Below are 25,115 nucleotides of genomic sequence, written 5' to 3'. Positions count from 1 at the left end.
TTTTTAAATGATTGTAGTTTTGCGGATGGGTCTAGATCATGCGGCTGTCCTTGGGGTGTGTTCAGTAACTCCACAGCTCACCACTCATTACTCCCCCTAATTGGGGAAATATCCATCATTGGGCCTTCCATATTTCCTCTGACCCACTACAGATCCACTCTACAGACACGCGCAGAGGAGGAGGAGAAGCAGGAGGAGGAGAAGGAGGTGAAGCAGGAGGAGAAGCAGGAGGAGGAGAAGCAGGAGGAGGAGAAGCAGGAGGAGGAGAAGGAGGAGGCCAGAAAAGGGGTGAAGGTAGCAACAAATCGGATCAGATTGGTGTACAAATCAACAGGCCGTGAGTTATGTTACAGTGCTGCAAGGCAGGCTGGTCGCTTCACCGTCATCCAATTACCGGCTAATAGTCAGTGTCCTTCAGACAGCTGCTTCAGAATTACTTTGAAAATAAATCTTTGTCGTTGTCAAGATAGATAAAGCCCACAATGCCCTTGATTTTTCTGTGTGTTCCGAGGGAAGAGAGAGCAACAACAGCTTAATGAAGTAAACTTATGACGCCCTCAACACAAGGACAATAACAGCGTCTAGGAGTACAGGGCTTATCTACCATTTCCATTGTCTGACTGTGTTCAGAGGGATCCAGATTAACATACGTGTTTATGCTAACCATGCATTTAACGCTAGTGAAACAATAATTCCCAAACAAAACAGTGACCATAGGTTTCCTAAGGCATCGCCATCGATCGGGATGATCTGCCCGTTTGGCTCTCTCTAACAGAATGAATGCCATGCCCTTGTGAGCGGAGAGAAGACCAACAGCTGGGAACCTGATTTGAGAGGAATCAGCCGGTGAATGCGAAAACACTCGTCCAGACGAGGTCTGTGAGCGAGCGAGAGAGAGCTTCAGTCACCTCGTTTCCTGTCACTCCAGGAACACTCGGCTCTGAAGGGTCTGAAGCAGGAGCCGGCGTGAATACCTCCTTATGAATTCATCACAACTAGAGGAACTCAGACGCAGATCGTGAGGAGAAGCCCCAACGAGGCCGGGGAAGGGGGTTCACCTCGACGCTGACCTCGTCGAGGAGGGCAACGGAGTCGCTTTGCTTTGTTCGGTCTCGAGAGAGGGGGGGGGGGGGGAGGGAGGGAGGGAGGGGGAGGAATGGGGTAAGTAGGGTGGAAGGTTGTTTTTTCAAGTTAAACAGTGGGTGTAGTCATATCAATAGCGAAGGAGGGGGAAGAGGAGGGGGCTCAAAGCCAAGAGGATTCTAGAAGGCCCTTCTAGAGGGTTCTAGAGGGGTCCGGAAGCTCTAGAAGGGGGCCTGTTTCCATGACGAGGAGAGTTGGGTCACAGTGCTGAGTCTTCCGGAACACGCATGCTCCGTTAGAACGCTGTTGTCTCCCACGACTCCCTCTGTCTGTCGCTGGCGGCACAGCGGAGGGCACAGGTGTTGGTGTGAGGCTGAGGGGATGGGATTCTGAGTTCCACACACCTTCTAAGTACTGGCTTCTACAAACGGTTGGATCAAGTTTAAACAGCAGCAGCAAAGAAAAGCTTGATTGCTAAAATTCTGAGGCTAGTTTATCGGCTTGAGCCAGACAGAAATATATACAGTTTATACCGTTGCAATGTATTTACATCACTGTACATTTAGAAATGCCATTCCACTGATTGCGAATGAAAAGCTGAAAGCTTTCCTTCAGGGCCGTAGTGCTTATATGTTGACCATTATCTGGTTATGGTACTAAAGTACTTGCCATACCTTTGAAGTTCCACAGAACATTTCACTGACTTAAGTAATATGTTTCTGAAGAGAAATTGTGTGTTTTTCTATGATCTGTTCAGCCAATGCTCTCAAAGAGAATGTATGACTATAATGAAAATATTAAAAAAGTGGACTAACTGTTCAATAAATAAGTTAATAAATAAACAAAATAAATAAATAAATACATGAAAAGAAAGAAATGCTATTGCACATACCACTGATGAATAATTTTCTACAAAATGGGCATTTGTGTCAGTATATATATATATTTATAGTTTCTGATCCACTAAAGGATGTTTTACCTAAGTGGGTGTCTCTGTGGCTGGTCCCACCTTCTTGCACCAATCAGAAGTGAGAGATTTCTCACAGGTAGATTTCTCGCTTGGGGGTGTGGCTAGGAGGGGAAGTGGGCGGGAACTCGGAGGCCACGCTCAGGGGAACCTCCTCCATTGGGCAGTCCTGGCTGGGGGCGTGGCCGGCGTTGGAGTAGGCACTGCGTGAGGGCGGTAGGCGGGCCCTGTGCTCCTCACTACCCAACCTGGCGTTCCCATTGGCCAGGCGACCCAGGCTCCCTCTCTCCTGATAAGGCACGAACGTGGAGAGCTTGGGGGGGTTCCTGGCCTTACGGACCGGGGAGGGTTGACCGGGCATCCAGCAGGCGTCCGAGTGGCCCAGCTCGCTGCATTCCTGGGTGCAGTTCCCCGTCATCGCCACGTCCGGGATGGAGCGCATGTCTGTGGACGAGAGGTGGGGGTGGGGGTGGGGGGGGGTGACAGAAAAGACTTTAGCGCGTCAAACGAAGCGGGTTTCCAGCCTGAGCCTTTCAAGCGCCGCGGATAAGACCACCGGCTCGTGTGTGGCACATCCGCAACACCCTTCCTCCTAAGTTCCTCTTCCCTTTCGGCTGTTGCTAAGCACTGCGCAGCCGTTGCTATGTGCCGGTTGCTATGCGCCGTGTGTGGAGCTCCGCGGCGTGAGTCGCCCAGCGGTTTTGTGTGTGAGGCGCAGGGCTGTGCTGTGCAATCAGCAGTTGCATTCCGCAATCATTGCTAAGTACTCTGAAATAATTGCAGCGGCCCGGTGCTGCATGTCACGTCAAAGCTGAGCCCTTTGACCGTGGATCTGTGTGTTGTTGCTCTGCGCAGTCTAGCGATTTCTTTGTGCAGTAAGTAGGTTAGGGTACCACTGTGTTGGGTGCGAACTGTAACACAAATGGGTGTGTAGTAAAATAGGGGGGGGAACCACGACAAGAAAGAAAGTAAAATGTACAGACACACACGCATGACCACTCCAACACACACACACACACACACAGTACTACAGCACATTTTGCACCATGGGGACCCACATCACTCCAGGGTAAACCCATTGTTGTATGGCTTATTGATTGACAGGTCTGAAATTAGTCCATGCCCCTGATCTTCCATTCTACCGTTCCTAATTAATTAAATAGGTCCGCAACCCACTGCCCTCATTCTGGTGAGCCTGTATCCAAAGTCAATAACTGAATATAGACTCATGCCTGTTTTTCGGATCATCCCAATCACAAGGTGAGTTTGTTATCGCCTCGGGGTACTCCCTTTCTGCAGCAGTGACTCAGCCCCTCGAGTTAAAGAAGCACAGACAAACTTACTGTGTTTAAGACCTTTTTTTTTTCACCCAGAAAGAAAAGCACAGTGTTTGCCTCAACTGTGCAGCGGGCAGCTTGTGGGCGCAGTGGGAGGCCCAGGGGAGCTCTTCACATCAGCCTGGGCAGGATCCTACACTGCCTGCTCCTACGCAGTCATTAGGAGAGCCTCAGGAGCCTTTGTACCTGCACAACACTGAGCTTCCCTCGTACACAGAGAGATGGCTCTGACCCTTTTAGCTACCTACCACACACATCACACAAACCACACTCCTGCCAGCGGGGGGGAAAACAGGCCCCCGAACATGGGGCGCACAGGGATGACACATGAAAGGAGTCCACATCAGGTTACAGAAGAAGCCAAAGACAGTGAGGGCCAGAGGAAAGATTTCATATCTCTTTTTCTTCCCTCCTGCCTAAACCTTGTTCCTCCTGGAGCACTGCCTGGATGTGCTCGAGCTGTGGAACCAACACTTGAGAGTTCGCCGTCTCGTCTGTCCCGGGTGGAGAGCAGGGCTCCTGCAGGTTTCCAAACAGACGGACCAGAGAGACAGGAGAGAAGAGAGAGGAGAGGGAGAAGAGAGACAGGAGAGGAGAGGAGAGAGACAGGAGAGGAGAGAGAGGAGAGAGAGAGAGAGAGAGGGGAGAGGAGAGAGGGGAGAGAAGAGAGAGAGAGAGAGAGAAGAGAGAGGAGAGAAGAGAGAGTAGAGAGAGGAGAGAGGGGAGAGAGAAAGTAAGAGAGATAAATGAACTGATCTGTGAAAAGAGAGAGCGAGGAGGGAGATACAGGGAGAGAGAGAGGGGAGGGAGAGAGATACAAGAGGGAGAGAGGATAGAGAGGATGGCTAGAGAGCAGCACTGGCAGGCCACTGGCTTTAACAGGGAGGTGATTGGATTTAGAGAGCAGGTGATTGGGTTTTGAAGAGAGGTGACTGCGTTTTTCCTCCCTGCTCAGTCGAGGGACCTGGATCCTTGAAGCCAGAAGACACGCCCTGCTCTCGTCCTTCACATCACTCTCCAGTCTGCTTCCTGGCTGCTACTCGCGTCATATAACCCACTTCTTACAACAGTGTTCAACCAAGAACAATAGACCCCCTCCCACATGCAATATCCAAGCCCCCCCAAGGTAAAGAAACACACACACACTCCAGAGTGCTCCAGTGAGAAGGGGCTTCATGTAGAGCTTAACCCCCCAGCCGACAGCCTGATGTGGGGGTTAGGGTTTGCATGCAGCTTGCATCAGAGTACCAGTGGGAGGTGCAGGGTGTCTGAGAGACAGGCTTCCTCTCTGTATGGTCCCCTGCCCACAGGCATGGAGGGAAGCTGCTCTTCCTGAGATTTCACAGCGCTCCTCTCGGTCTGATTGCAAACGCGCCCCCCCCCCGCCCCCAGCGGCTGCTCTCCGCTGCGTGTCACCAAGGCCTGACGGATGGGAAGCTGGAGCTCACAGAGACGGGAGACGAACCAGACAGAGATGTCACGTTCGGAGATGGCAGAATACTTCCTGATGAGCAGTAATCGGGGTGCAGGCTTAATTAATAGCGATGCGTTTATTTTCGGGGACCCAGCGCCTAGCTTCTGAGTAGAAAGAGTTTGTGTACAGAGCTCCAGCCACGGTAAAAATAGAGCTGCAGTTAGATGTCAGAAGCTGAGTGTGAATATATTGTGACAGTCTCGAATACTGAGAACAAGAACAATGAACAGTATTCCTGGGTCCTGTTTGTTGGTTTGTTTGTTTGTTTTGCTGTGACACATTGAGCCTGTTTACTAAAGTATTCACAGCAGTTCCCTCCAGTGAGCACAGACTACCTGACACATTCCCCTACTGAAAACCCAGGGAAAGAGGAGTGGCTTACACACACACAAAACACTGTACACTAAACCACAGCATAGTGAGTCCTCAATGAACATAAGCACCGTAGAAATTAAATATACATGAGTCAATCGCTGGTGTGTGAAAGATGCCTTGTGACAAGTTGGAGTTGGGCTGTATTTGGGCCAAGAAATTAATTCTGCATACTGGCAGTGTTATATAACAGAGCACATTTCAATGGAAGTCCTAGAAATGCTTTTTGTGAGGTGAAACCCGGACCAGCATGTATTTTCAGTTCCCTCCGTCGGCTAGTCCTCAGCTTCACAGAGCAGGCTTTTGTTTGAGGGGATCTCTAAACATTGGAACACGGAGAAGGGAGATACATCAGATCATAGACAGCAGCTGGTGAATAATTGACCCCTTAACCTGCTCTATTTTGCTCATTGATGGTTGTAGACTTGCACGAAACAGAGCAACCTAGTTTCCGGCGATAACCTCCGCTGATTTCCTGTGAAGGTCAGCCTCCCTTTCCGCCTCCTTTCTCTCCGTGTCTGTGGACTGTTCATACTCATTCAGTTCCGCTTGTTTCTGTGTTTCTGTGTGAAGGAAGAGGGGTCTGCCCGCCGGTCTCTCGCTGAGTGCCTTGAAATACTTGAACAGAAATAATCATAAAGTCCGAGGAACACTGGCGCCCGGAGAAGTGCTTGCATGTGGCAGAAGTAGGCCAGGCAGGGGGGGGGGAGAGACGGTGATGCTCAGGTGGTGCTAGGAGGCCAAATGTTTTGGTTAAATGACCTTTCAGGAGTGTAGCGGAGGCGCCACCTGCCACCCGAGGGTGGGCTGTGTACGAGAAACGAACGCAGCGACGGGTTCTCTAGCTGTCGCACCACGCGCTCCGTAAAGGCGGGTTATTTCATCTGGTTCCGCACAGGCCATCAACGAGGTGTGCGGTTGCATACATTAACAACCTTGCCGGATAGCATCGTTGGCACAGTGGCATGAAATCTCCTTGAACTGAAGCACGTCTAGATTAGGCTCGGCGATGTACAAGAACGTGCTCTGTTTCTGGGTCGTGTCGTCAACAGACACCAGAGTTTCCTGCTCGTCCTGGGGTTTGTGTTCAGCCGAGTCGATGGGTACATTTTCAGAGTGACTTTAATGCGGGTGTGCTCCTTGTTGAGTATGCAGGGGCCGTGAACCAGAGTGAATTGTGGGATACCCTCCGCTGACTATGAGAGACTCTTAAAAAGCCAGCAGCGTGTCTCCTCTGTGATAGGCTGGAAATAAGGAAGTACATGTCAGACCCACACTGCTCCAGTCCCTCAAGTGCCATCCATCATCCGAGGGGCAGTGCACTAGTTAGAGAGCGCTTCAGCGGCGCTGGGTCCCAGTCGCCCGCTGATGGAGAGATGACCCCCAGGGCGCTGCTCTGATACCGAGGCTGAGCAGCCCAACTGGGGCGGAAGAGGATCCAGTCCCCCCCCCCCCCCCCCAGGCACAGGGCCCTCCCTGGGGCCTGGGTCTCCACCTGCTCTGGGGTGAGTCACACTGAGACCAACACCACAGAACTACCTCTCTCTCTCTCTCTCTCTTCCTCTGTCTCTCTCTTTCTCATTCAGTCTCTCTCCATCTTTATTTCACTCTCTCACTACTCCTCCACTCTCTCTCTCTGTAACTCTCTACTTACATTTACATTTATTCATTTAGCAGACACTCTTATCCAGAGCGACTTACAGTAAGTACAGGGACATTCTCCCCGAGGCAAGTAGGGTGAAGTGCCTTGACCAAGGACACAACGTCATTTTGCACAACCGGGAATCAAACCAACAATCTTCTGATTAATAGCCCGACTCCCTAACCGATCCCTAACCGCTCAGCCATCTGACGTATCCTCTCCATCTCTCTACCTCTCCTCTCTAACTCTCTCCTCTCCACCACTCCCTCCATCTTTGATCCTCTAACCAGCCTGGGCAGATCTGTCCCCAGGACCTCAAGGAGCTACGGAGGGAGGGTCCAGGAGTCCCACCAGACACTGGGAGCACCTCAAGGAGCTACGGAGGGAGGGTCCAGGAGTCCCACCAGACACTGGGAGCACCTCTGGGCTAATGGAGACATTATTCTCCATTTAAAAGTTGCCCTCTCCCCCAGTACCCCAGAATACACTTGTATCTCATCACCTTCAAATCTGCAGCTTCAGCTTTCTGGTCCACGCTGATACGAAAGCAACAGACCCAAGCCCACTCCAAGATCTTTCACTTTCCTGTGGAGACTGAGGGATCCAGTCCTACTAAAGTAATCCATGCACTTGTACAGAGCTTAGAGCTAGGCTGACCAGACACGCATGCTGATAGCATGGCATTAAATGCACTTATTAAATGCGGCGCATGTGTGTCCTCAGAGAGGGTGTTTAGAGGAGTTATTATGCACTCATATCTGGGTGCTTTTAGCCTCTCATTCATGGTCTATGTTTTACAGTACTGGCATCATTTAAAAGAGGCTTATTCATTCATATCATTCTAAATTAATGGTAAGAGGATTGGGGTTTTGTCAATAGAAATGTAGAATTTCGAGATGGAGAATGTGGGGATGCTAATAAGCCCCGTCTGACTTGATTTTGTCCCATCTGATTTCTGCTCATCATTTACCGAGAGCGTTGTGGCACAATCCCAGTAATGACTTTGACAAACAAAACAATAGGGCCGAGAACCACTGTTGTAAATTCAAAGCTGATTCCCTGAGATGAATTTCAACAACTCCTTGTTATATTTTTGGTAAAAAAACAACTCTTTGGGCTTTGTATAAAATTCAGTTCTGTTTTCAAATCCTTCCACAGCGAATGGAGTAGCTTCACACGATGATGAAACATTGAGGAAATCTGTTTCACGTCTAAGAAAAGATTGTACAAAATTGGTGTCAATGGACTGCTTTGTGGAAGCATTAACGACGGGGCGTAACTACGCGTCAAGCGAGGCTTCGTTCCGCGGCGGTTTACGCCAATCCACCATGAAGGACAATAGAACGATTTCATAGATGGCGATACGGTCAATGGTTTGCACTCTGATACCCTGTCCTCACGCGCTCCACCCTAATGGTCGGCCGGCCCAGTGGGGGGGGGGGGGGGGGGGTTCGGTTTACAGCCACTGCAGAGCGCAGGTCGATGTGTTGGGATGAGTGTGTGTGGGATGGGGGGGTCATGTTGCCAGGGGCCACTGAGGAGAGGGGAGGTGGGAGTGTAGGGGGAGTGTGTGTGTGAAGGGGGGAGAGGAGGGGGTGTGTGAGGGAGGGAGGGGGTGTGTGAGGGAGAGGGATGGAGACCATGTTGGGGGGGTGGAGGGGGCGGGAGTGTGTGTGTGTGTGGGAGGGAGGGGTTGTGTGAGGGAGAGGGAAGGAGACCATGGTGTGGGGGGTGGAGGGGGCGGGAGTGAGTGTGTGTGGGAGGGAGGGAGGGGAATGGGCGAAGGTGGTGTTGATCCTGACACATCCATAACTATGACACGCTGATACATCAACAGCCAGGCTGCTCAAATTCAGCTCGGTCGCACTACAGCCCCTCAGACAGGACGTGGTCATCCGCCACCCGTCTCTGCCGTATCATTCCGCCACGGCAAGGAGCTACCACCAATCAGCTTGCTCGACAATGAAGACCAAACAGAGAAATCAGAGCAACAAACTGCAGCAGCTGATTCTAGCAGGGCACAATGGCTGTGCTAGGATGTGCTCTGAATTAAGGCCAGGTTACCCCTGACAACACGCCCTCTGGGGGAGCCATCGCCCCGGCCCTCATTGTTCACTCATTTTCACCCGGCCCCAAAAAATCTGCCGGTCACATGACCCGTCCCCCGTAGGATGGTGGGGTCCCAGGATAGACTGGCACCGGCCGCTGTCCTGGGAGATCCTGGCACAGGCTTCTGCAATCAATTCTACTAACAGGCAGGGACTCTGACAAGGCCCAGTGCCATCTGTCTGAGCAAAAGCGTGCCCCCGCATCGCCACGCCACACTGGCACCTGGGCACAGGCCCAAGCTGGCACCCGCAAGACAAACAAGCCCCCTTAGACTCCCACTCTGTCTCTCAGTCTGTCGTCTTTCTCCGGGTCTCTTCCTCTCCTCGTTTCTCACCCGCTCTTCCACGGCCCGCGCGGCCTTTTTAGAAACACCCCTCCACACATCGATACGCTCAGAACACGGACAGACGGGGCGTGTACTGTACTGTACAGACTTGCAACTTGTGCGAGTGCACAAGCACAGGCGAGTGCACACACACACACACAAACACAGACAGACATATATACATAATACTGTATCCTGACCCAAGACGGTCAGATGGCTGAGCGGTTAGGGAGTCGGGCTATTAATCAGAAGGTTGTTGGTTCGAATCCTAGCTGTGCAAAATGACGTTGTGTCCTCGGGCAAGGCACTTCACGCTACTTGCCTCGGGGGGAATGTCCCTGTACTTACTGTAAGTCGCTCTGGATAAGAGCGTCTGCTAAATGTAAATGTATCCATAATCCATAATACTGTATGCATCACTGAGTTTATAGTTTGGGGAAGTGGAAGTGTCATTAATGAGAGGCATTCATGTCTGGGTTTTGGGCAGGATGTGGAGAGATTTAAATCAACCGGAGAGAAAAAATAAAAAAATAAAATCACCTGACATGAGTTCAAAAGAAAAGCTCCGTACATCATCTAAGAGAGAAATATCACACGGCATTACTAAAGATCCTTATTATTATGCAAATGTCATTTTATTCCATTTCATCTTTCCCTCTCTCTGGCCCATATGTGCAGTGAGTCCACACAAAGAGAGACACACTGAGACCCCATACTGGGCACCCAGCCACATGGAAATACATCCATCTGGGCCAACCTCAGTGTGTGTGCGCATGTGTGTGTGTGTATTCATGTGTGGTTGTGAGTGCGTGTGTATTCAGGTGTGTGTGTGAGTATTCATGTGTGGTTGTGTGTGTGTGTGTGTGTGTGTGTGAGTGAGTGAGTGAGTGTGTGTGTATTCATGTGTGGTTGTGTGTGTATTCATGTGTGTGTGTGTGTGAGTGTGTGCGTGTACCCCGGTACCTGTCTACAATCCACCAGAGCTCCTCTCCTCCACGGAATCGAGACCAAGAGGGCCGAGCTCCAATCCCAGAGGAGATGGCCCACCCTGGGGAAAGCACGGGCCCTGAAAGGGGCCTAGTGTGGATCTCCACTGACCCACACACTGTGAGGGCAGGAGGCCCACACTAGCTCCCCAGCGACCCGCACAGAGGGGCTTTGATGGGGCCACTGCGGTGTCAAACGCCCGAGGCCATGTTGTCATGTGGCCCACAGACTGTCGTGGCGCCAGTACCTCGTGGCTCCAGCATGACGAACACGAGAAAATAAAGATGGGATCGCTTCACTTAATCATGGCGTGAAGAAAATATGAGTCCGGAAACATTTGTGAAATCAGACTAAATGGAATCAAAACAACTCAATTAGGCACCGAAGTGAAATGTATGCTGTCATCTGAGAAATTTTATTCCACACATCATCTCTGATTCTGTTTGTGGAGTGTGGGACGTTTTGATTTGTGACAGGGGGATTTCGAGCAAAGTCAAAACATTTCTACGACTCCAGCGACAGAAACTAGTTCTCACAGGATCGAGGTTTTAAAAAATGAAAAACTGCAGCGGGACTTATGGGTTGTTGTGACCTACAGTAGATTAAATCTTACTAAAATCAGGAGTTGAGCAGTGTTCATAAAGCATGCAATGTTAATTTGAAAGGAAATTAGCAAGCTGAGAAATCATTATCAGTCCATCAAAATATGATCAAATTTTATAACTTGGCGGCCTCCATTGAAACGGGCCCAAACACCCACCCACCCACACATTCACCCACCCACCCACCCACCTACCCACCCACACACACACACACCCACACACACACACAGGCAGGCACTTCCACACACAGACACACACACAAACAGGCAAGCACCCACACACCCACAGGCATATACTGTACGCTCGCACACACATGCACACACACACACATACACCTCTCATACTACGTATTGTAGATGACTCTTTAGGTGAATTTCCGTAGACTAAATATGAATTATACAAGTGGATATATGGAAAGTATGAATAAATGATGAGTACAGAAGGTTCACCATGAAACAGAAGCACCAGCTGCCTTCGTACAAGTGTTCACATCACAGATTAAGAAGCACATGGGTAGAACTCAATGTAGATCGCTACCAAACCGCCTAAAGTCAAGAATAACAATCCAGTAGTGGCCTAATAGAGCAGCCAAGGCCAACTGAGTAAGGAACCAGAAAAATCGATAGCGTAGCTGCAGATCATGTAGCATACAAATCAAATACCAGAGCTGTTAAGAAAGCTCTCTGAACTCCGTGTCTCTGAAGGCAAAAGTCCAGCACCGGGAGAGTGAACGATCCTCCGTCTGTAGAGCAGAGCAGAGATGGAAGATGGAGGAGAGGCAGAGAGGGAGTCAAAGACCCCACAAGTCCACCCACACACCACACAGCCAGCTCTCCTCGCTGCGGGAGACATCCCATTATCACACCTGAACAGAACCAGCCCACAGCTGAGACAGGAAGTCTTACGCATCACTTGGACACACCCGCCAACGATTCTGTTTCCTGTTCCGTTTCCACTCTGAAGAAGACTGTTTCTGTAAGGTTGGCTTCAAGCAGACGTCTCTTCAAGATGTTACCTCTCATCATCACACAAGATGCGTCATTCATTCTTGCTAAGGAGAGAGAGATGGATTTTCGACATTTTAGAAGTCAACTTATAGATCGGAGCTCACCAGCCATGGTTACGGTTTTATTTTTATTATTCATTTTTTTTCTTCTTCAAACCAAACATGCTGCCAACCATCCAAAAGGAAAATGCTGCCACTAGTTCTGTGCTGAGTCATTTTGACTCACAGCACCAACTGCAGGCTGGATATCGGATACCCCCCCCCCCCCCCCACAACCAAAAGGCCAGCTCGCGCCAGGGAATCACATCTTCTCTGTCGCGGCTACCGGCCCAGGATGAAAACGCCAGGAGTCTGGGGTTCACATATTGCTTTTCATCCAGCTTAAATGGAGTGACACGCATGCCGCTCACCTTCCCGCTTTCCGCCTGCCAGTCATCCCAAAAACCACGGCGTGGAGCCTAGCTACAGCGCTGCCTGTCACCCTGTCACTCACCTTCACTCTAACAAAGGTATAACGGAAAAAAAACTCTCTCCTCCCCCCCCCCCCACACGAGAAAGATGTGAGAGAGGAGGGTCCCCTGCTGACTCTCCCCATCCTTCCTCATCTATCATTCTGTGTCTCTCAACAATCTCTCCAAAGTGAGAATTGCATTTTAATTATGTCTATCCTGGGTTAGCGGTTGGGTTCATCCGGTCTCCCTGGCCCAGGTTACCGTCGCTGAGGTTTTTTGCGTCCTCGTCAGAGCCCCCCCGCACCTCCCGCCCCCGCCCCCCCCCCGTCCCCCCCATTTAAGCCCCCCTGGCTCTCCCTGCCTCCTCCACCCAGCCAAACCCGGCTCTCCCTGCCTCCTCCACCCAGCCAAACCCGGCTCTCCCTGCCTCCTCCACCCAGCCAAACCTGGCTCTCCCTGCCTCCTCCACCCAGCCAAACCCGGCTCCAAAACCCCTTGATTTCTCAAAGGATGTTTTCAGTTTTTTTTCTCTCTGATTAATGATCATATAGGCCAGGGGTTGGAGGTGTGTGTGTTTGTGTGTGTGTTGTGTGTGTGAATGTGTGTGTGTAGGGGGTGTACAACACAACGCAACAACAGACAAGCAAAGGACCATGCATAATACATCATACTACACTCCATGTGAGGGTAGCGTTCAAACAGGAGGCTGGCTGCACCTGTGTTAGCAAATCGGCCGCTTTCTCAGTGAGCAGCCAGCGTAGCAAGGCGGGGGTGACATCACAGTCCCCAACAGTGTGTTCCCTCTCCCGCCCGCTGCTGAGCCCGACAGCCCCTCCCTGCGTTACACTAGAGCCTGGCTGGGAAACCGACAGGAAGCCGTGTTCTTAAGAAATAGGAAACTGTCTCATGTTGAAAAGACACAAAGATACTTTTTTGACTGCTCTTGAAATTGTAAAAAAAAATATAAATAAAAACAAAGAAGCAAATTCAGATGGATTAGAGTCATGTCAAGGTGATGTACGCATTGTTGCATGATGGGTCCTGAGAGTGTTGTTTTATTTCTCTGAAAGTGATGATTTCTGTGGTACAGAACTGAACTGTCAATGCATAATGTTGAATAGCAAGCGGACCCCATGTTCTCCTCATGGCGTATGAATGATGTTGATGGCCTCTGCTTTCAGCATGGGTAGAGATGCATATGTTCTCTACATGGAAATAAAGGCAGGTTGCACACGTGTTTACACAGTTTTGGCTGTGAAAGTGTGCAAGGCAGACTGCACAATGGACTGGAAGGCTATTACTCTCCAGCTCCTGTATAAGTTGGCTGGAGAGAGAGAGAGACCGAGAGAGAGAGAGAGAGAGAGAGAGAGAGAGAGAGAGAGAGAGAGAGAGAGAGAGAGAGAGAGAGAGAGAGAGACAGAGAGAGAGACAGAGAAAGAGAGAGACAGAGAGAGAGACAGAGAGAGAGACAGAGAGAGCAGACAGACAGAGACAGAGACAGAGACAGACGAGAGAGAGAGAGAGAGAGAGAGAGAGAGAGAGACAGAGAGACAGAGAGAGAGAAGAGAGAGAGAGCGAGAGAGAGAGAGAGAGAGAGAGAGACAGAGAGGACAGAGAGACAGAGAGACAGAGAGACAGAGAGACAGAGACAGAGAGAGAGAGAGAGGAGAGAGAGAGAGAGAGAGAGAGAGAGAGAGAGAGAGAGAGAGAGAGAGAGAGAGAGAGAGAGAGAGAGAGAGACAGGGGACGTGGATGGAAAACGCCCTGTGTTGTCTGCACAGATGTCACAGGGCAGATTTATTCACAGGCCAAATGCTCCATTAGTTGGGGTTTTTAATTAGCACACTTGTGAGAGACGGTCATTAAGAATGACTTAGAGTTCTGACTGAGAGTCTGCAGATGAAGAAGACCCTGACATACTGCTGACACACACACACCTACTTACACACAGACACACACACACACACACACATTGGCACACACGCATAGAAACAAGCACATGCATAAACACAAACACATGCATACACACACACACAAGTATAAACACGCGTATAAACATGCACAGACACACACGCACGCAAACAGGCAAACAAACACGCACACACACACTCCCAAACATACTGCGCCAGCCACAACAAACACAGCAGACGTGTCAACACGCCATCTGTAAACACGACAGACGTCACTGTCACCAGCCGCTGCCCCCGCTCGTGCCCTCCAAACACGGCCCCCCCTTCGTGTCACGACGTGCCCACATGCTGGCGCCGCCGCGGAACACGGACACACCGCCGATGACAGGAAGCTCACCGTTCTCCGGGTGCTCCATTTCCCCGATGCTGCCGTCGGGCGTGGTCCTCTCGTAGTGGTCCTCCGGCAGGCTGAGCGGGCCTCGATGCGAGGCCCGGACGACGACTTGGAGCTGGGCGTCTCTGACTCCTCCAGGCCGCTGTCGTAGTAGCTGTGCTGGGAGGCGTCCTGGGGGTCCTGCACGGGGTTGGTGGTGGAGAAGGTAACTCGCCGATGTGGGTGCTGGAAGCAGAAAGGAGTGCTGGTCAGCAGAGCTAGCGGAAACAGCTCCACGGAGACGAGAGATCAACAGACATTTTCTTTTGTGTGTGTTTGAACTGGGAGAAGACGTCTGGCGTTTACAGCGCAGACTGCTCTGGCGGTGTTTGAACTTAGAGAGGAGACTCCCCGTTCACAGATCAGTTTAGCAACGGCCGCCGGCGATCTCTCCGCCTGGCCGGCAAACGCAATCAAACGCTTCCCCCGGCTCTCCCCCTCCACCCCAACACCCCCACACAGCCCTCGTAAAACCGAGGAAACTACTGATACAGCAGAAAAGGACCCGGTTCTCTGTCCGCTGCCTGGGAGAGTGGACTCCAATCAATAATATGGGCCAGAGCTCCACCTTTCTCTCTCTGACATGCACATCCATTTCAGCCAGGATTGGTACCATTACCTCAGTGATGTTAGCACTGTGCCCACCAGCTATTCAAAGAGAGCTTTTAGAGCGTGCATTAGTGCTATCAACACAGTGTCATTAATCGGATCTATCGGAGCGCGAATGCCGTCGCGATGCGTGCATCATCCAGCCCTGATTGTTCTTTAACCCTGTTTGCTCTCGCTGGTTTTCATCGTTCTGTCATTTATTCGCTCGCAATCAATCAAAACCGTCAGGGTTCTGCACTGCATGCGATCAACACGACGCTCTCTACCTCTCTGTCTGTTTCTCCCTCCTCCCTCTCTTCCTCCCTCCCTCCCTCTCTTCCTCCCTCCCTCCCTCTCTTCCTCTCCCTCTCTATCGTCTTTCATTCTCTCACCCTCTCTCTGTCTCTCCCCTCTCTCCCTCCCTCTCTTCCTCTCCCTCTCTCCCTCTATCTCCCTCTCTATCATCTTTCATTCTCTCACCCTCCCTCTCTCCCTCCCTCTCTCTCCTCTCCCTCTCCACCTCTCTCCGTCTACCCACACGCCCCAGTGAAAATGGTCACGGCTATATGAATAGCTCATAGATAACATTTCAGGTGGAAAATTGAGTGAGCTTTATCCATCAAGTAAAAAATTTAAACCATCTTTGATTCTCGGTACATCTAAAAGCACTTGGACTCCCTTTTCCTCCTCGTTCCCTCTTTGTTTCCCTCTCCGTCTCACTTCCTCACTGTCCCTTCCCCTCTCCCAGCCTCTCCTTCATTCTCTCCACCTCTCTCTCCATGCCTCTCTCTCTCACAATCCATGTGTCTCAGAGGTAAATCTTTAATGTGTTCCCTCCCTTCATTAAACTCTTTGATATGTAATGAAGACCTACCCTCCGAGTGTCTAGTGAAACATAAATGTAAAATAGGAGTGACATTGTTTTATCTACTGTAAAATGCGCTCTCTAGCCTTTGTCTAGAACCCCAAGTGCAATTGCTCAATTTTCTGAGAGAGAGAATCCTGTGTTTTGCGTGGATAAAGAGAATGTTCGGCAATCTTTTGATCTCTGCAGGGTCCTGGAAACACTGGAACCTGTGAAGAAAATTTGAATTAAGGCCTTTTTATTTGCCCCATTTGTTGCTATTGTGATTTTTCAATCAGGACAATATGTCTGGTCAAGGCGGGTCCACAGGAAGGATGTTCTCCAGCAGAGCTCCAAGGATGTGATAAAAGGACATTCGCCAGGCAGCACATTACTATTGAAATGTAAAGGGGCATTTAGCTCCTTAAATATGATCCTTGCTTAAACTGTTCCTCCAGGCATGGCTCCAGAGAGTCAGCATTTTCCCTGAGTATAGAAGCAGAAGATGAGGAAGAGATTCTCCCCTTTAAGTTTGAACACAACTCCCCAACCAGGCCCTATGGGCTATGGAGGGCGGGGGTGAGGGAGGGGGGAGAGGGGCTGGGAGGGGGAGACGGAAGGAGAGTGATGGGAATGGAGCTCTGAGACTGGGTCAAGGCTGAGGGCCAGAGGGGGAGGATGATGCTGGGGTTGATAGATTCTGTAGCACTGGAGGCTGGAGATGAACTGGTCGGGGTTTAGGAGTTAGGGGGGTTGGGGGGGAGAACAACAACAAGGAGATCATTCCTGTACAGCAGCCTGAACTCCTGGCTTAGGGAATCTGATCGATGTCAGAAGTCACAGACGTCTTCATCCGGAGAACATGTGCTGCATGGATTTTTTCATGCGCACATATGGACCACCCGGGACTGAACGGGAGCTGGCTCAGTGTGACGGCGAGGCAGCGAGAGCCAACCTCCAACTCGACACGCCAGCCCTATCTGCCTGGCTGCCCGCTCTCCCCACATCATCTACAAAGTGTACAAGCAGGTGGAGGAGGAGATATAAGTTTGGGAGGGAGAGAGAGGGTGGGAGGGAGGGAGGGAGGAGGGAGGGAGGGAGGGAGGGAGGGAGGGAGGGAGGGAGGGAGGGAGGAGGGAGGGAGGGAGGGAGGGAGGGAGGGAGGGAGGGAGGGAGGGAGAAGCCAGGCATGGTTCTTTTCCATCCTCCAGCCAGTGGCTCATATCTCTGGCCACTCAGCTTGACTGTCTCACTCGAGGTGTGGTTCCGGGCCGACAACGACCCCCCCCCCCCCCTCTCTCTCTCTCTGGGACGGAGAGCAGAGCGAGGTGTAACTTCAGACTGGAGAGGCAGAGGAGAAAGTGATTCATTCACACCATCGCTCCCGCTTCCTGTCATATGAAATGCTGTGAACAGTGACATTCGTCATTAAATGTGGCAGCTACATCCACACCTTGTGGACCTCGCCGCAGTAATGCATGGTTTTGCTGTGACAACATTATGGCATTTCAAGGCCACTGCACCCAGTTCTAAGTGCAGCGTTCCCCCTGTAATAAAACACCACTTCCAAAAAAAAGGCCAGAAACATAAAAGCAGGGAGCCACTGTTGTGTGCGAGAGCCTGACATAATTGCGTTGCTAATGTAGGCATTTCTCACTTCTCTCTCCTTCGCTCTGTCGCTTTCAGTCCATCTCCTCTTTCTCCTTTTGCTGTCTCTCCTTCACGCTCCTCCCTTCATCCTCGAACCAAACCCATGCTGACCCCCAGTACACTGAAGACCCTGTCTGTCTCTCCCCCCCCCCCCTCCACCCTCCCTTCATCCCTCGCTCCCCCTCGACCCCCCACCCCCCGCCTCCGCCCTCCTGTCCTCCAGTTTTCTGGTGGCTGTGTCTCTTTGATAAGCCAAGACTCTTTGAAGACTCTCGTTCCACACTGCTTTGCCTCCAAGCTATTGCACCTACAAAAAAACAACTGTATGGGGGAAAGGGAAAGGGAGGGCGACAGAGAGCGAGAGGAAGGGAGAGAGTAAGAGAGATGGAGAGGGGGCTGTGGGGGGTGGAGAATGGGTCGAGGGTGGGGGGAGGAGACAAGGGGGGCTGTGGGCAGGGGAGCGAAGGAGGATATGGGAGTGAAACGGAAAAATAAAAACAGATCCACACGCAATTCTTTTGCCTCAGCTTCACTTTCTATGATTTTATGCTTGCTGCTTCTCCGCAGAGGAGCACTTCCTCATTGTCATGTTTGTTGCAACGGCTCATTTTTCCTCTGCTCTCCACTCCTTCGGAGACGGCGGCTCATTGATCCTCGCGTGCCCGCCCCGCGTGCCGGCGCCAGGCTCTCCTCACGGCAGCAACCGAGAGAGAACACCCGAGTTTACACACCGCATCGCCGTGCCGACACCACGTCGGGGCAAGAGTTGACGAGCTCAGCCTCAAACTATCTGAGGAGTTTAAGACAACAAAACTAGGATGCGTGCTTGACTTCACACAGTAACCCGAACCTGGTGTTCAACTGCCTCTATTCAGTCAGATGGCTGAGCGGTGAGGGAGTCGGGCTAGTAATCTGAAGGTTGCCAGTTCGATTCCCAGCCGTGCAAAATGACGTTGTGTCCTTGGGCAAGGCACTTCACCCTACTTGCTTCGGGGGGAATGTCCCTGTACTTACTGTAAGTCGCTCTGGATAAGAGTGTCTGCTAAATGACTAAATGTTAATGTATTTCTGCCTAGTATTTATATATGTGTGTACATTTGTGGATCTCTCTAAGATGTTTTCATGATGCTCCACTCGAGCTTAAGGAAATACCAAACAAGTATGGGCTCAGACTTCTTGTATATGATCTCAGAAGCTCTTCCAATGAATGATACAGCAGATGATATATAGATGTCTAGAACAGCACTCCCGTTTTCACCCCTTGCTGCCAGCCCATCCTCTCTCTGGCTCTCTGGCTCTCTCTCTCGCCCATGCTTCTTGACACACTCACTGTACTGTACCTCTGAGAGGGAAAAAAAGGGAAACCTATCTGCTTGGTCTCAATCTCTCTGCACTGCTCTGTGTCCTCCATCTTGCTTTCTCTCCCTCCCTCTCTGTCTCTCTGTCACTCTCCCATCTCTTGGCAGAGTCGCTTGCCATTGGGATTTAGAGGAAATTGAATTGAATTATGAAAGAATTTCTCGGCAGCGCGATTGGCATCATTTCCCCCTCACAATAGAACATCATTCTCATATCTCTCGTGTGGGGGAATGAATATAGGCCGCGCACCACTCTTTCTCTCATCCTTTTAAATTGAATTTTTCATATCACAGGGCCACGGAGACATCTGCCGTTTCCTTTACCATGGGTAGAAAAACCCATTTCATGACATTGGAAAGAGCCCATAACTGAGATTCAATGGTAAAAGTCTGCCTTCCAGCTCCAGAGCATGTATACCTTTGACTGTGAATGATGAAATGGATCAATGACAGTTCCCTGCAACAGGGAAAAGGTGAGGGCATTCCAATACAAAACACTGTATGTGTTTGGCTACACAACCCATTTATAGAAGTCTCTTGTAATCGTTACTCAATAGAACTGTCTCACTTCTGACCTTTTTTTATTTCTTTTTTTACTCCAGTCACCTAGTTTTTTTCCCGCTAGGAATATAAGTCTATCTGTGTTCTTGGCCTGTGGAGCTGAGTGGAAATAAACAGACCCCTTTTCCAGGCATACCCCTTCCTCTCTGGAACACATTCAGTTCACAAGCCAGGCTGGCTTTTACAGCGCAGTATAATAGAAATAAATCTGCATAATGGACATGGCCTTAAAAGATCAACATTAACAGTAATTTACAGCACTGTACACTGGGGCATGTCAACCACAGGCACATGAACCAATCACATAACATGGCCCCCAACGTCATCATCAAGGCTGTCGATCTAGAAAGCCTGAATTTGGGCTGGAAGGTGAGTGACAGACTGAGAGACAGGTAGGAGGTTGAGAGAGAGAGAGAGAGAGAGAGAGACAGGTAGGAGGTTGAGAGAGAGAGAGAGAGAGAGAGAGAGAGAGAGAGAGAGAGAGAGAGAGAGAGAGAGAGAGAGAGAGAGAGAGAGAGAGAGAGAGAGAGAGAGAGAGAGAGAGAGAGGAGAGAGAGAGAGGAGAGAGAGAGAGAAAAGATAGAAAAGGACAGAGAGACAGTCCAGAGAGTGACAGGATATGGGGGAGGTGTGTGGCACTGTGAGGAGCCAGTGAAAATGAGCAGCCAGACACCAGAGAAATTAATCCTCAATATCCCACTTCCTTATTCCATCTCAAAGTTCTCTTTCCTCAGAGTTAATATCTCTGTTTGTGCGGCATCTGGCTGCGAGGCGGGCACACTCCTCTGACGAGAGATGGAGGAACGTAATGGGATTGGAGAGAGAGATGACAAAGCCCTTCAAGCACGCTTAAGACTTTCTAGGCCTACTCGAGTCTCGTGTTCTGTCGTTGTCCCTTTCTCTCGCGCTTCCCTCTTGTTGTCTCCCAAAATAGCTCCTTGCGGTCCCGACTCATCTGGAATGGTTCGCCTCCGTCCAAGACGCCCTGAGTGAAGAGTCACTCCAGGGAGTTAGAGGATCTAGGAAACGCATCTGCATCTCATTTCTAAGTAATCCTCTCCGCGCAGCTTGCCGGGCATCCTGTATGTCCCCTTCATCTTATCAAATCAAGGGAAACTGATGACATTAAAAAATCATGCTTAATTAGATTCGGAGCTGCCTATTTCATCTCTGCCTACGAGCGCACTGCCACTGTGAAAGCCCTGGGACCAGTTCCCTTCATTGATCTCCGCCTGACAACCGAAAGGATTCAGCGGGGCCCTAACACGGGCCAACGAGGCAGAAAAACGACACACCAAAAACCATCAGATCAAGAGATGAGGCTATCTGAGCAGGCTGCTCTGTGGGTCTCCAGACCTTCAATCACATGGTTGGGCAGCCCACAATCTACTTGGGGAGTATCAAAAGTATATCAAAGGCTTTTTTTTGTACCATCAAAAGGTGGTGGGCGCTGGGGAACCAGGAACAAGGAATCAGAGAGAAAAAAAAAGAAGTCCTGATTGTCCACATTCTACTACTATTTACCCCGTAAGGAGTCTGTGGGAGGAGAGGGAGGGAGAGGGGAGGGCGGTTTGGGGATGGGTTCCTCACTGATGAATCTGCAGGTCTCTCGCTGTCTTAATGAATTAAAAGCTGATTAGTGATCCCTAGTGACAGGGGTGACCAGGGAGGGATGATCATGAAAGAAGAGGTTCTGGAACGAAAAACACACAGGCCCACGGTGGAGAGCAGCGTCGTAAGCGAGAAACAAACCGTAGCGTGAAGCCCAGTAATCACAACACATTGATCCGCTTTTTCCAATTAAGTGAGAATGCATGTCGGGGTGAAAAGTTTGAACGAGTGTTTCACTCTCGTTTCCTTTCGCTGTCTTCTTCTCGAGCGCTCGAGTGTCTAGTGGGCATTAAACCTATTTAGACAGGGGCCCTGTAATTACCGGAGGACTGAAAAACAAACAAATAAAACAAAACATGCTGTCTCCTTGATAAACTGTAATCACAAAAGGCTTTCCCTCAAAGTGATGTAATATCCCACCGGGGCTGTTAATCCCTCGTGAGTTACACATCGATGTCAGCTATTTCATCCCAATGGACAAAATAATACTGTTTATGTGTTTTTATACAGCAAAGCTCACCAACTATTACGAGTAACGTTTTGGTGCTGCAGGATAATAATTTTTTTTAAATACAGAGAAACATAAAAAAAATAAAAATGAGATTGATGACAGATTTGATTAAATTGCATTTCAAGTCATAATATGGGGAAACTCAGAGCTGGGATTCTGCTAAAAGTCCCCAAGCTCTCTAGCTGGCATCAATATTCCATCCCTTCCCAGCTCATTTGAGTCATATCTGACATCTTCATGGCCCATCATGTCAATTCTTGGTCATCAGAGAACAAGCACCATGAACCTTGTAAGTACTGTGGGCAATGCTGTCACATCCTGTTACACAAACATGTCTGACACTTAAAGAGCACAAGGGAGGACTTGACTCTTTGACACAACTATGGGTCAGTTTCTGAGGAACCCTTTGGTGTGCTGAGGTGCAGAGCGTCGGGGTACGGGGTGTAGATGACGTAAAGGAGGGAAGCGGTGAGGACATTAGAGCGCGGCGTGGTGACTAAGATTTTGTTCTATCTGGGACAGACATTGGGATGGGATTGAACCTGTCAATGGTAAAAGAGCATTCATCCAGTTCTTTGTGAGAGTTGCTTGGCAACAACCAAAGTAGAATAATTCTCTGGTGAATTAAAGTGTCAAACCAAGCACATTCATGTAACCCCGAGGCTACAATAATTAAATTTACACAGTGGGAGACCCTATAACAGTGGAGGTTTTAAATTGGTTCTAAGGTAGGGGGGGTTAAATGATTTCAAGAACTGTTTATTGCATGTTAATTACAATCTTTTACAATCTATAAGTCTTTGCTAGCGTTGTTTGGTAGAAGCAACTATACAAAACAAGTCATAGTCATTTGTTCCCGGTAATTAGCCTGGTGCAGACATTGGATTTATACATTGACGCCTTCAGGGGGTGTCTGTCATCTGTGGTTACTGTAGGAGACGGCACACATCCTATGGAGGAAGACCACTCTGAAACATAACGCCACATGCATGATGCCTTACATTCTGCATTATTGATCAGATGATCTTTATCATGAGCAAGTTATTGTAAGTGGGTGACCACTAATATCTTGTGGATGAATTTCACGTCCGGGCACCTGAAAGAAAAAGCTTCTGGCGAGATCTGCTAACAGTTGTGTCCACGAGGTCTGAGGGAACAAGGACACGAAAAGATAAATCTACCGTATTTTCCGCACTATAAGGCGCACTGGATTATAAGGCGCACTGTCAATGAATGGTCTATTTTCGATCTTTTTTCATATATAAAGCGCACCGGACTATAAGGCGCATTAAGCGAAACAAATCATATTATGGTGAAGCACAGTATGTATTACTCCGCGACGCTCCTGACTACGGTAGCCGTAATGGTGCAAGCGGTGCGGCTTTGTAGTTTACCAAAGTCGTACTAAAACATTTTGACAGAGTGCGTGTACCACACAAAATCGCTTCGAGGTCAGTAAGCACAACCAGAATTAATCCATATATAAGGCGCTCCGGATTATAAGACGCACTGTCGCTTTTTGAGAAAATTAAAGGCTTTTAAGTGCGCCTTATAGTCCGGAAAATACGGTATAGAGAAAAAAGTCACAAGTGTCAATCAGAACAAACAAACATACCTTCCCAGATTGCCAATAGATCTATCTTACGCTCATCACAATCACAGCTACACTTTGTTTCTCGCTGAACACTGCAGTGTGTCTGTTCAGAGGGACCCTAAGATATACTGATTGAAGATTCAGTGCTCAAACCAACCCAACACAGAGAGCCTCTCAATCACACAAACACATCATTAATACATCAAAACACATCAACGTCACTTACACACACACAGGCACAAAACAGTACACAACACCAAGTGCACACACACCATTCTTTCACACACGTACACACAATGCACGTGCACATTGCAGACACACACACGTGCACACACACTACACACACTCACAGGCATGAACAGGAACACACACCTACACTTCCCCCATCTTCATGGTTAATGCATCAAACAGCATTAGTTCCTGCCTGTGTTCCTGAATCTTGTAGCAGCACAGCTCTGACAGCCTGTGTTCCCTCACCAGAACCTCTCCAGCTTCCTTCACCCCTACGAAGTCTGTTTGGGTGGTTACCCAACGCGCTGCCAAAGTAACGCTCAGTTACACAATGCCATGGCTTTTGTACGCTTGTGTGGTGCCGTGTCAGAAAGCCCCTCCTCCACAGCCTGTATCCAGAGGAGAGGGGGATTATCTAGAGGAAACATCAGGAGACATGCGAATCAATCAACACCAGCATTGATCAACCGGACCTTATCAGTTAGGAATAGGCTTGGTTTCTGAATGCTGGCTATTTATAACTAAATTAATCTCTGGGGGTTGTGGGCTACCTCCAGTTCTTGGAAATGAAATGCAACAAGCCCTCTTCACAAAACACATTCATACCAGCCAATGAGTTTAAATCAGCCACACACAATTAGAGGGCTGTTTTTTTTTCCGCTGTTTTTTTTCGATCTCTATTTCCCGGTCATTATTTATGAGGTGAATGAATGAGGACCGGTCTCAACACAGGCCAAGGATTGAAAGGAGCAGGTGGTCTATTGGATCCCCTCTAATAAAATGGACACTCATTAGTTTATCAACAGCATAAAATGCTTCATAATTACCGCAGGCTCTCTGCGGCCTGTTTACCCTGTAAACACAAGCCTGAGTAGCCTCCCATTCCATTCTACAATGCTTTCATTGGGCTATTGATTTGAACTATGTGCCATGTGCGCCAGCCAACAGAGTGACGTTGTCTTCAGCTTTCACTTGGAAGAATATCAACCACACAGGAACTCTAATCTTGTCTCCGCTAGTACTGTTCACAAATCATCAACGTCGACGAGCTGTTCCCCACATCAAATGGACGAATAAAAGACTTCTTCTCTGTCTCCATCTGGCTCCATTTTCCCATGGGTATTAAAAAGAGAACTTGATTTCTGTGAAGGTCTAAATGTGCCTTGACAATCTGAAGCCCAATATTATGCCAACTTAATATGAGCATTGACATGCTACTATCTGGAGACTGGAGTGGCGTTATCTTCAATTACCTGATCATTTCCAGAGTGAGCAGGTAATCCGTGAAATAGCCTGTTAGGCTGCCAGGACGGAGCTGCTGGATTTGGTTCCCCTCTCAAACACTAAGGACATCTCATTAACTTAAACCAGCAGTTCAGGAGTCTCCTTTGGTAAGACACTTAGAAGGTGGATTTGTGTGTTTTAGAGGTACGCCGAGAGTGGACCACGGTTGTAGACGATGTCAGAG

The 25,115-nt window shown here is 49.5% G+C and overlaps 1 protein-coding gene across 1 annotated transcript in view; it reads right to left on the bottom strand.

The window, feature by feature from the left end:
- Positions 1 to 2,123: 2,123 nt before the first annotated feature.
- The window catches only part of LOC136962869 (protocadherin-1-like), a 45,436-nt gene continuing 22,444 nt past the window's right edge, over positions 2,124 to 25,115 (bottom strand). The window contains 3 exon segments of the mRNA XM_067256766.1: positions 2,124 to 2,494; positions 14,664 to 14,745; positions 14,748 to 14,885. Of these exon segments, the coding sequence (XP_067112867.1) occupies positions 2,124 to 2,494; positions 14,664 to 14,745; positions 14,748 to 14,885 (591 nt within the window).

This window comes from Osmerus mordax, chromosome 19 (assembly GCF_038355195.1).
Source record: "Osmerus mordax isolate fOsmMor3 chromosome 19, fOsmMor3.pri, whole genome shotgun sequence".
Lineage (NCBI taxonomy): Eukaryota > Metazoa > Chordata > Actinopteri > Osmeriformes > Osmeridae > Osmerus > Osmerus mordax.
Note: the sequence above shows the minus strand (reverse complement) of the source record. Positions and strands in the feature narration are given on the sequence as shown.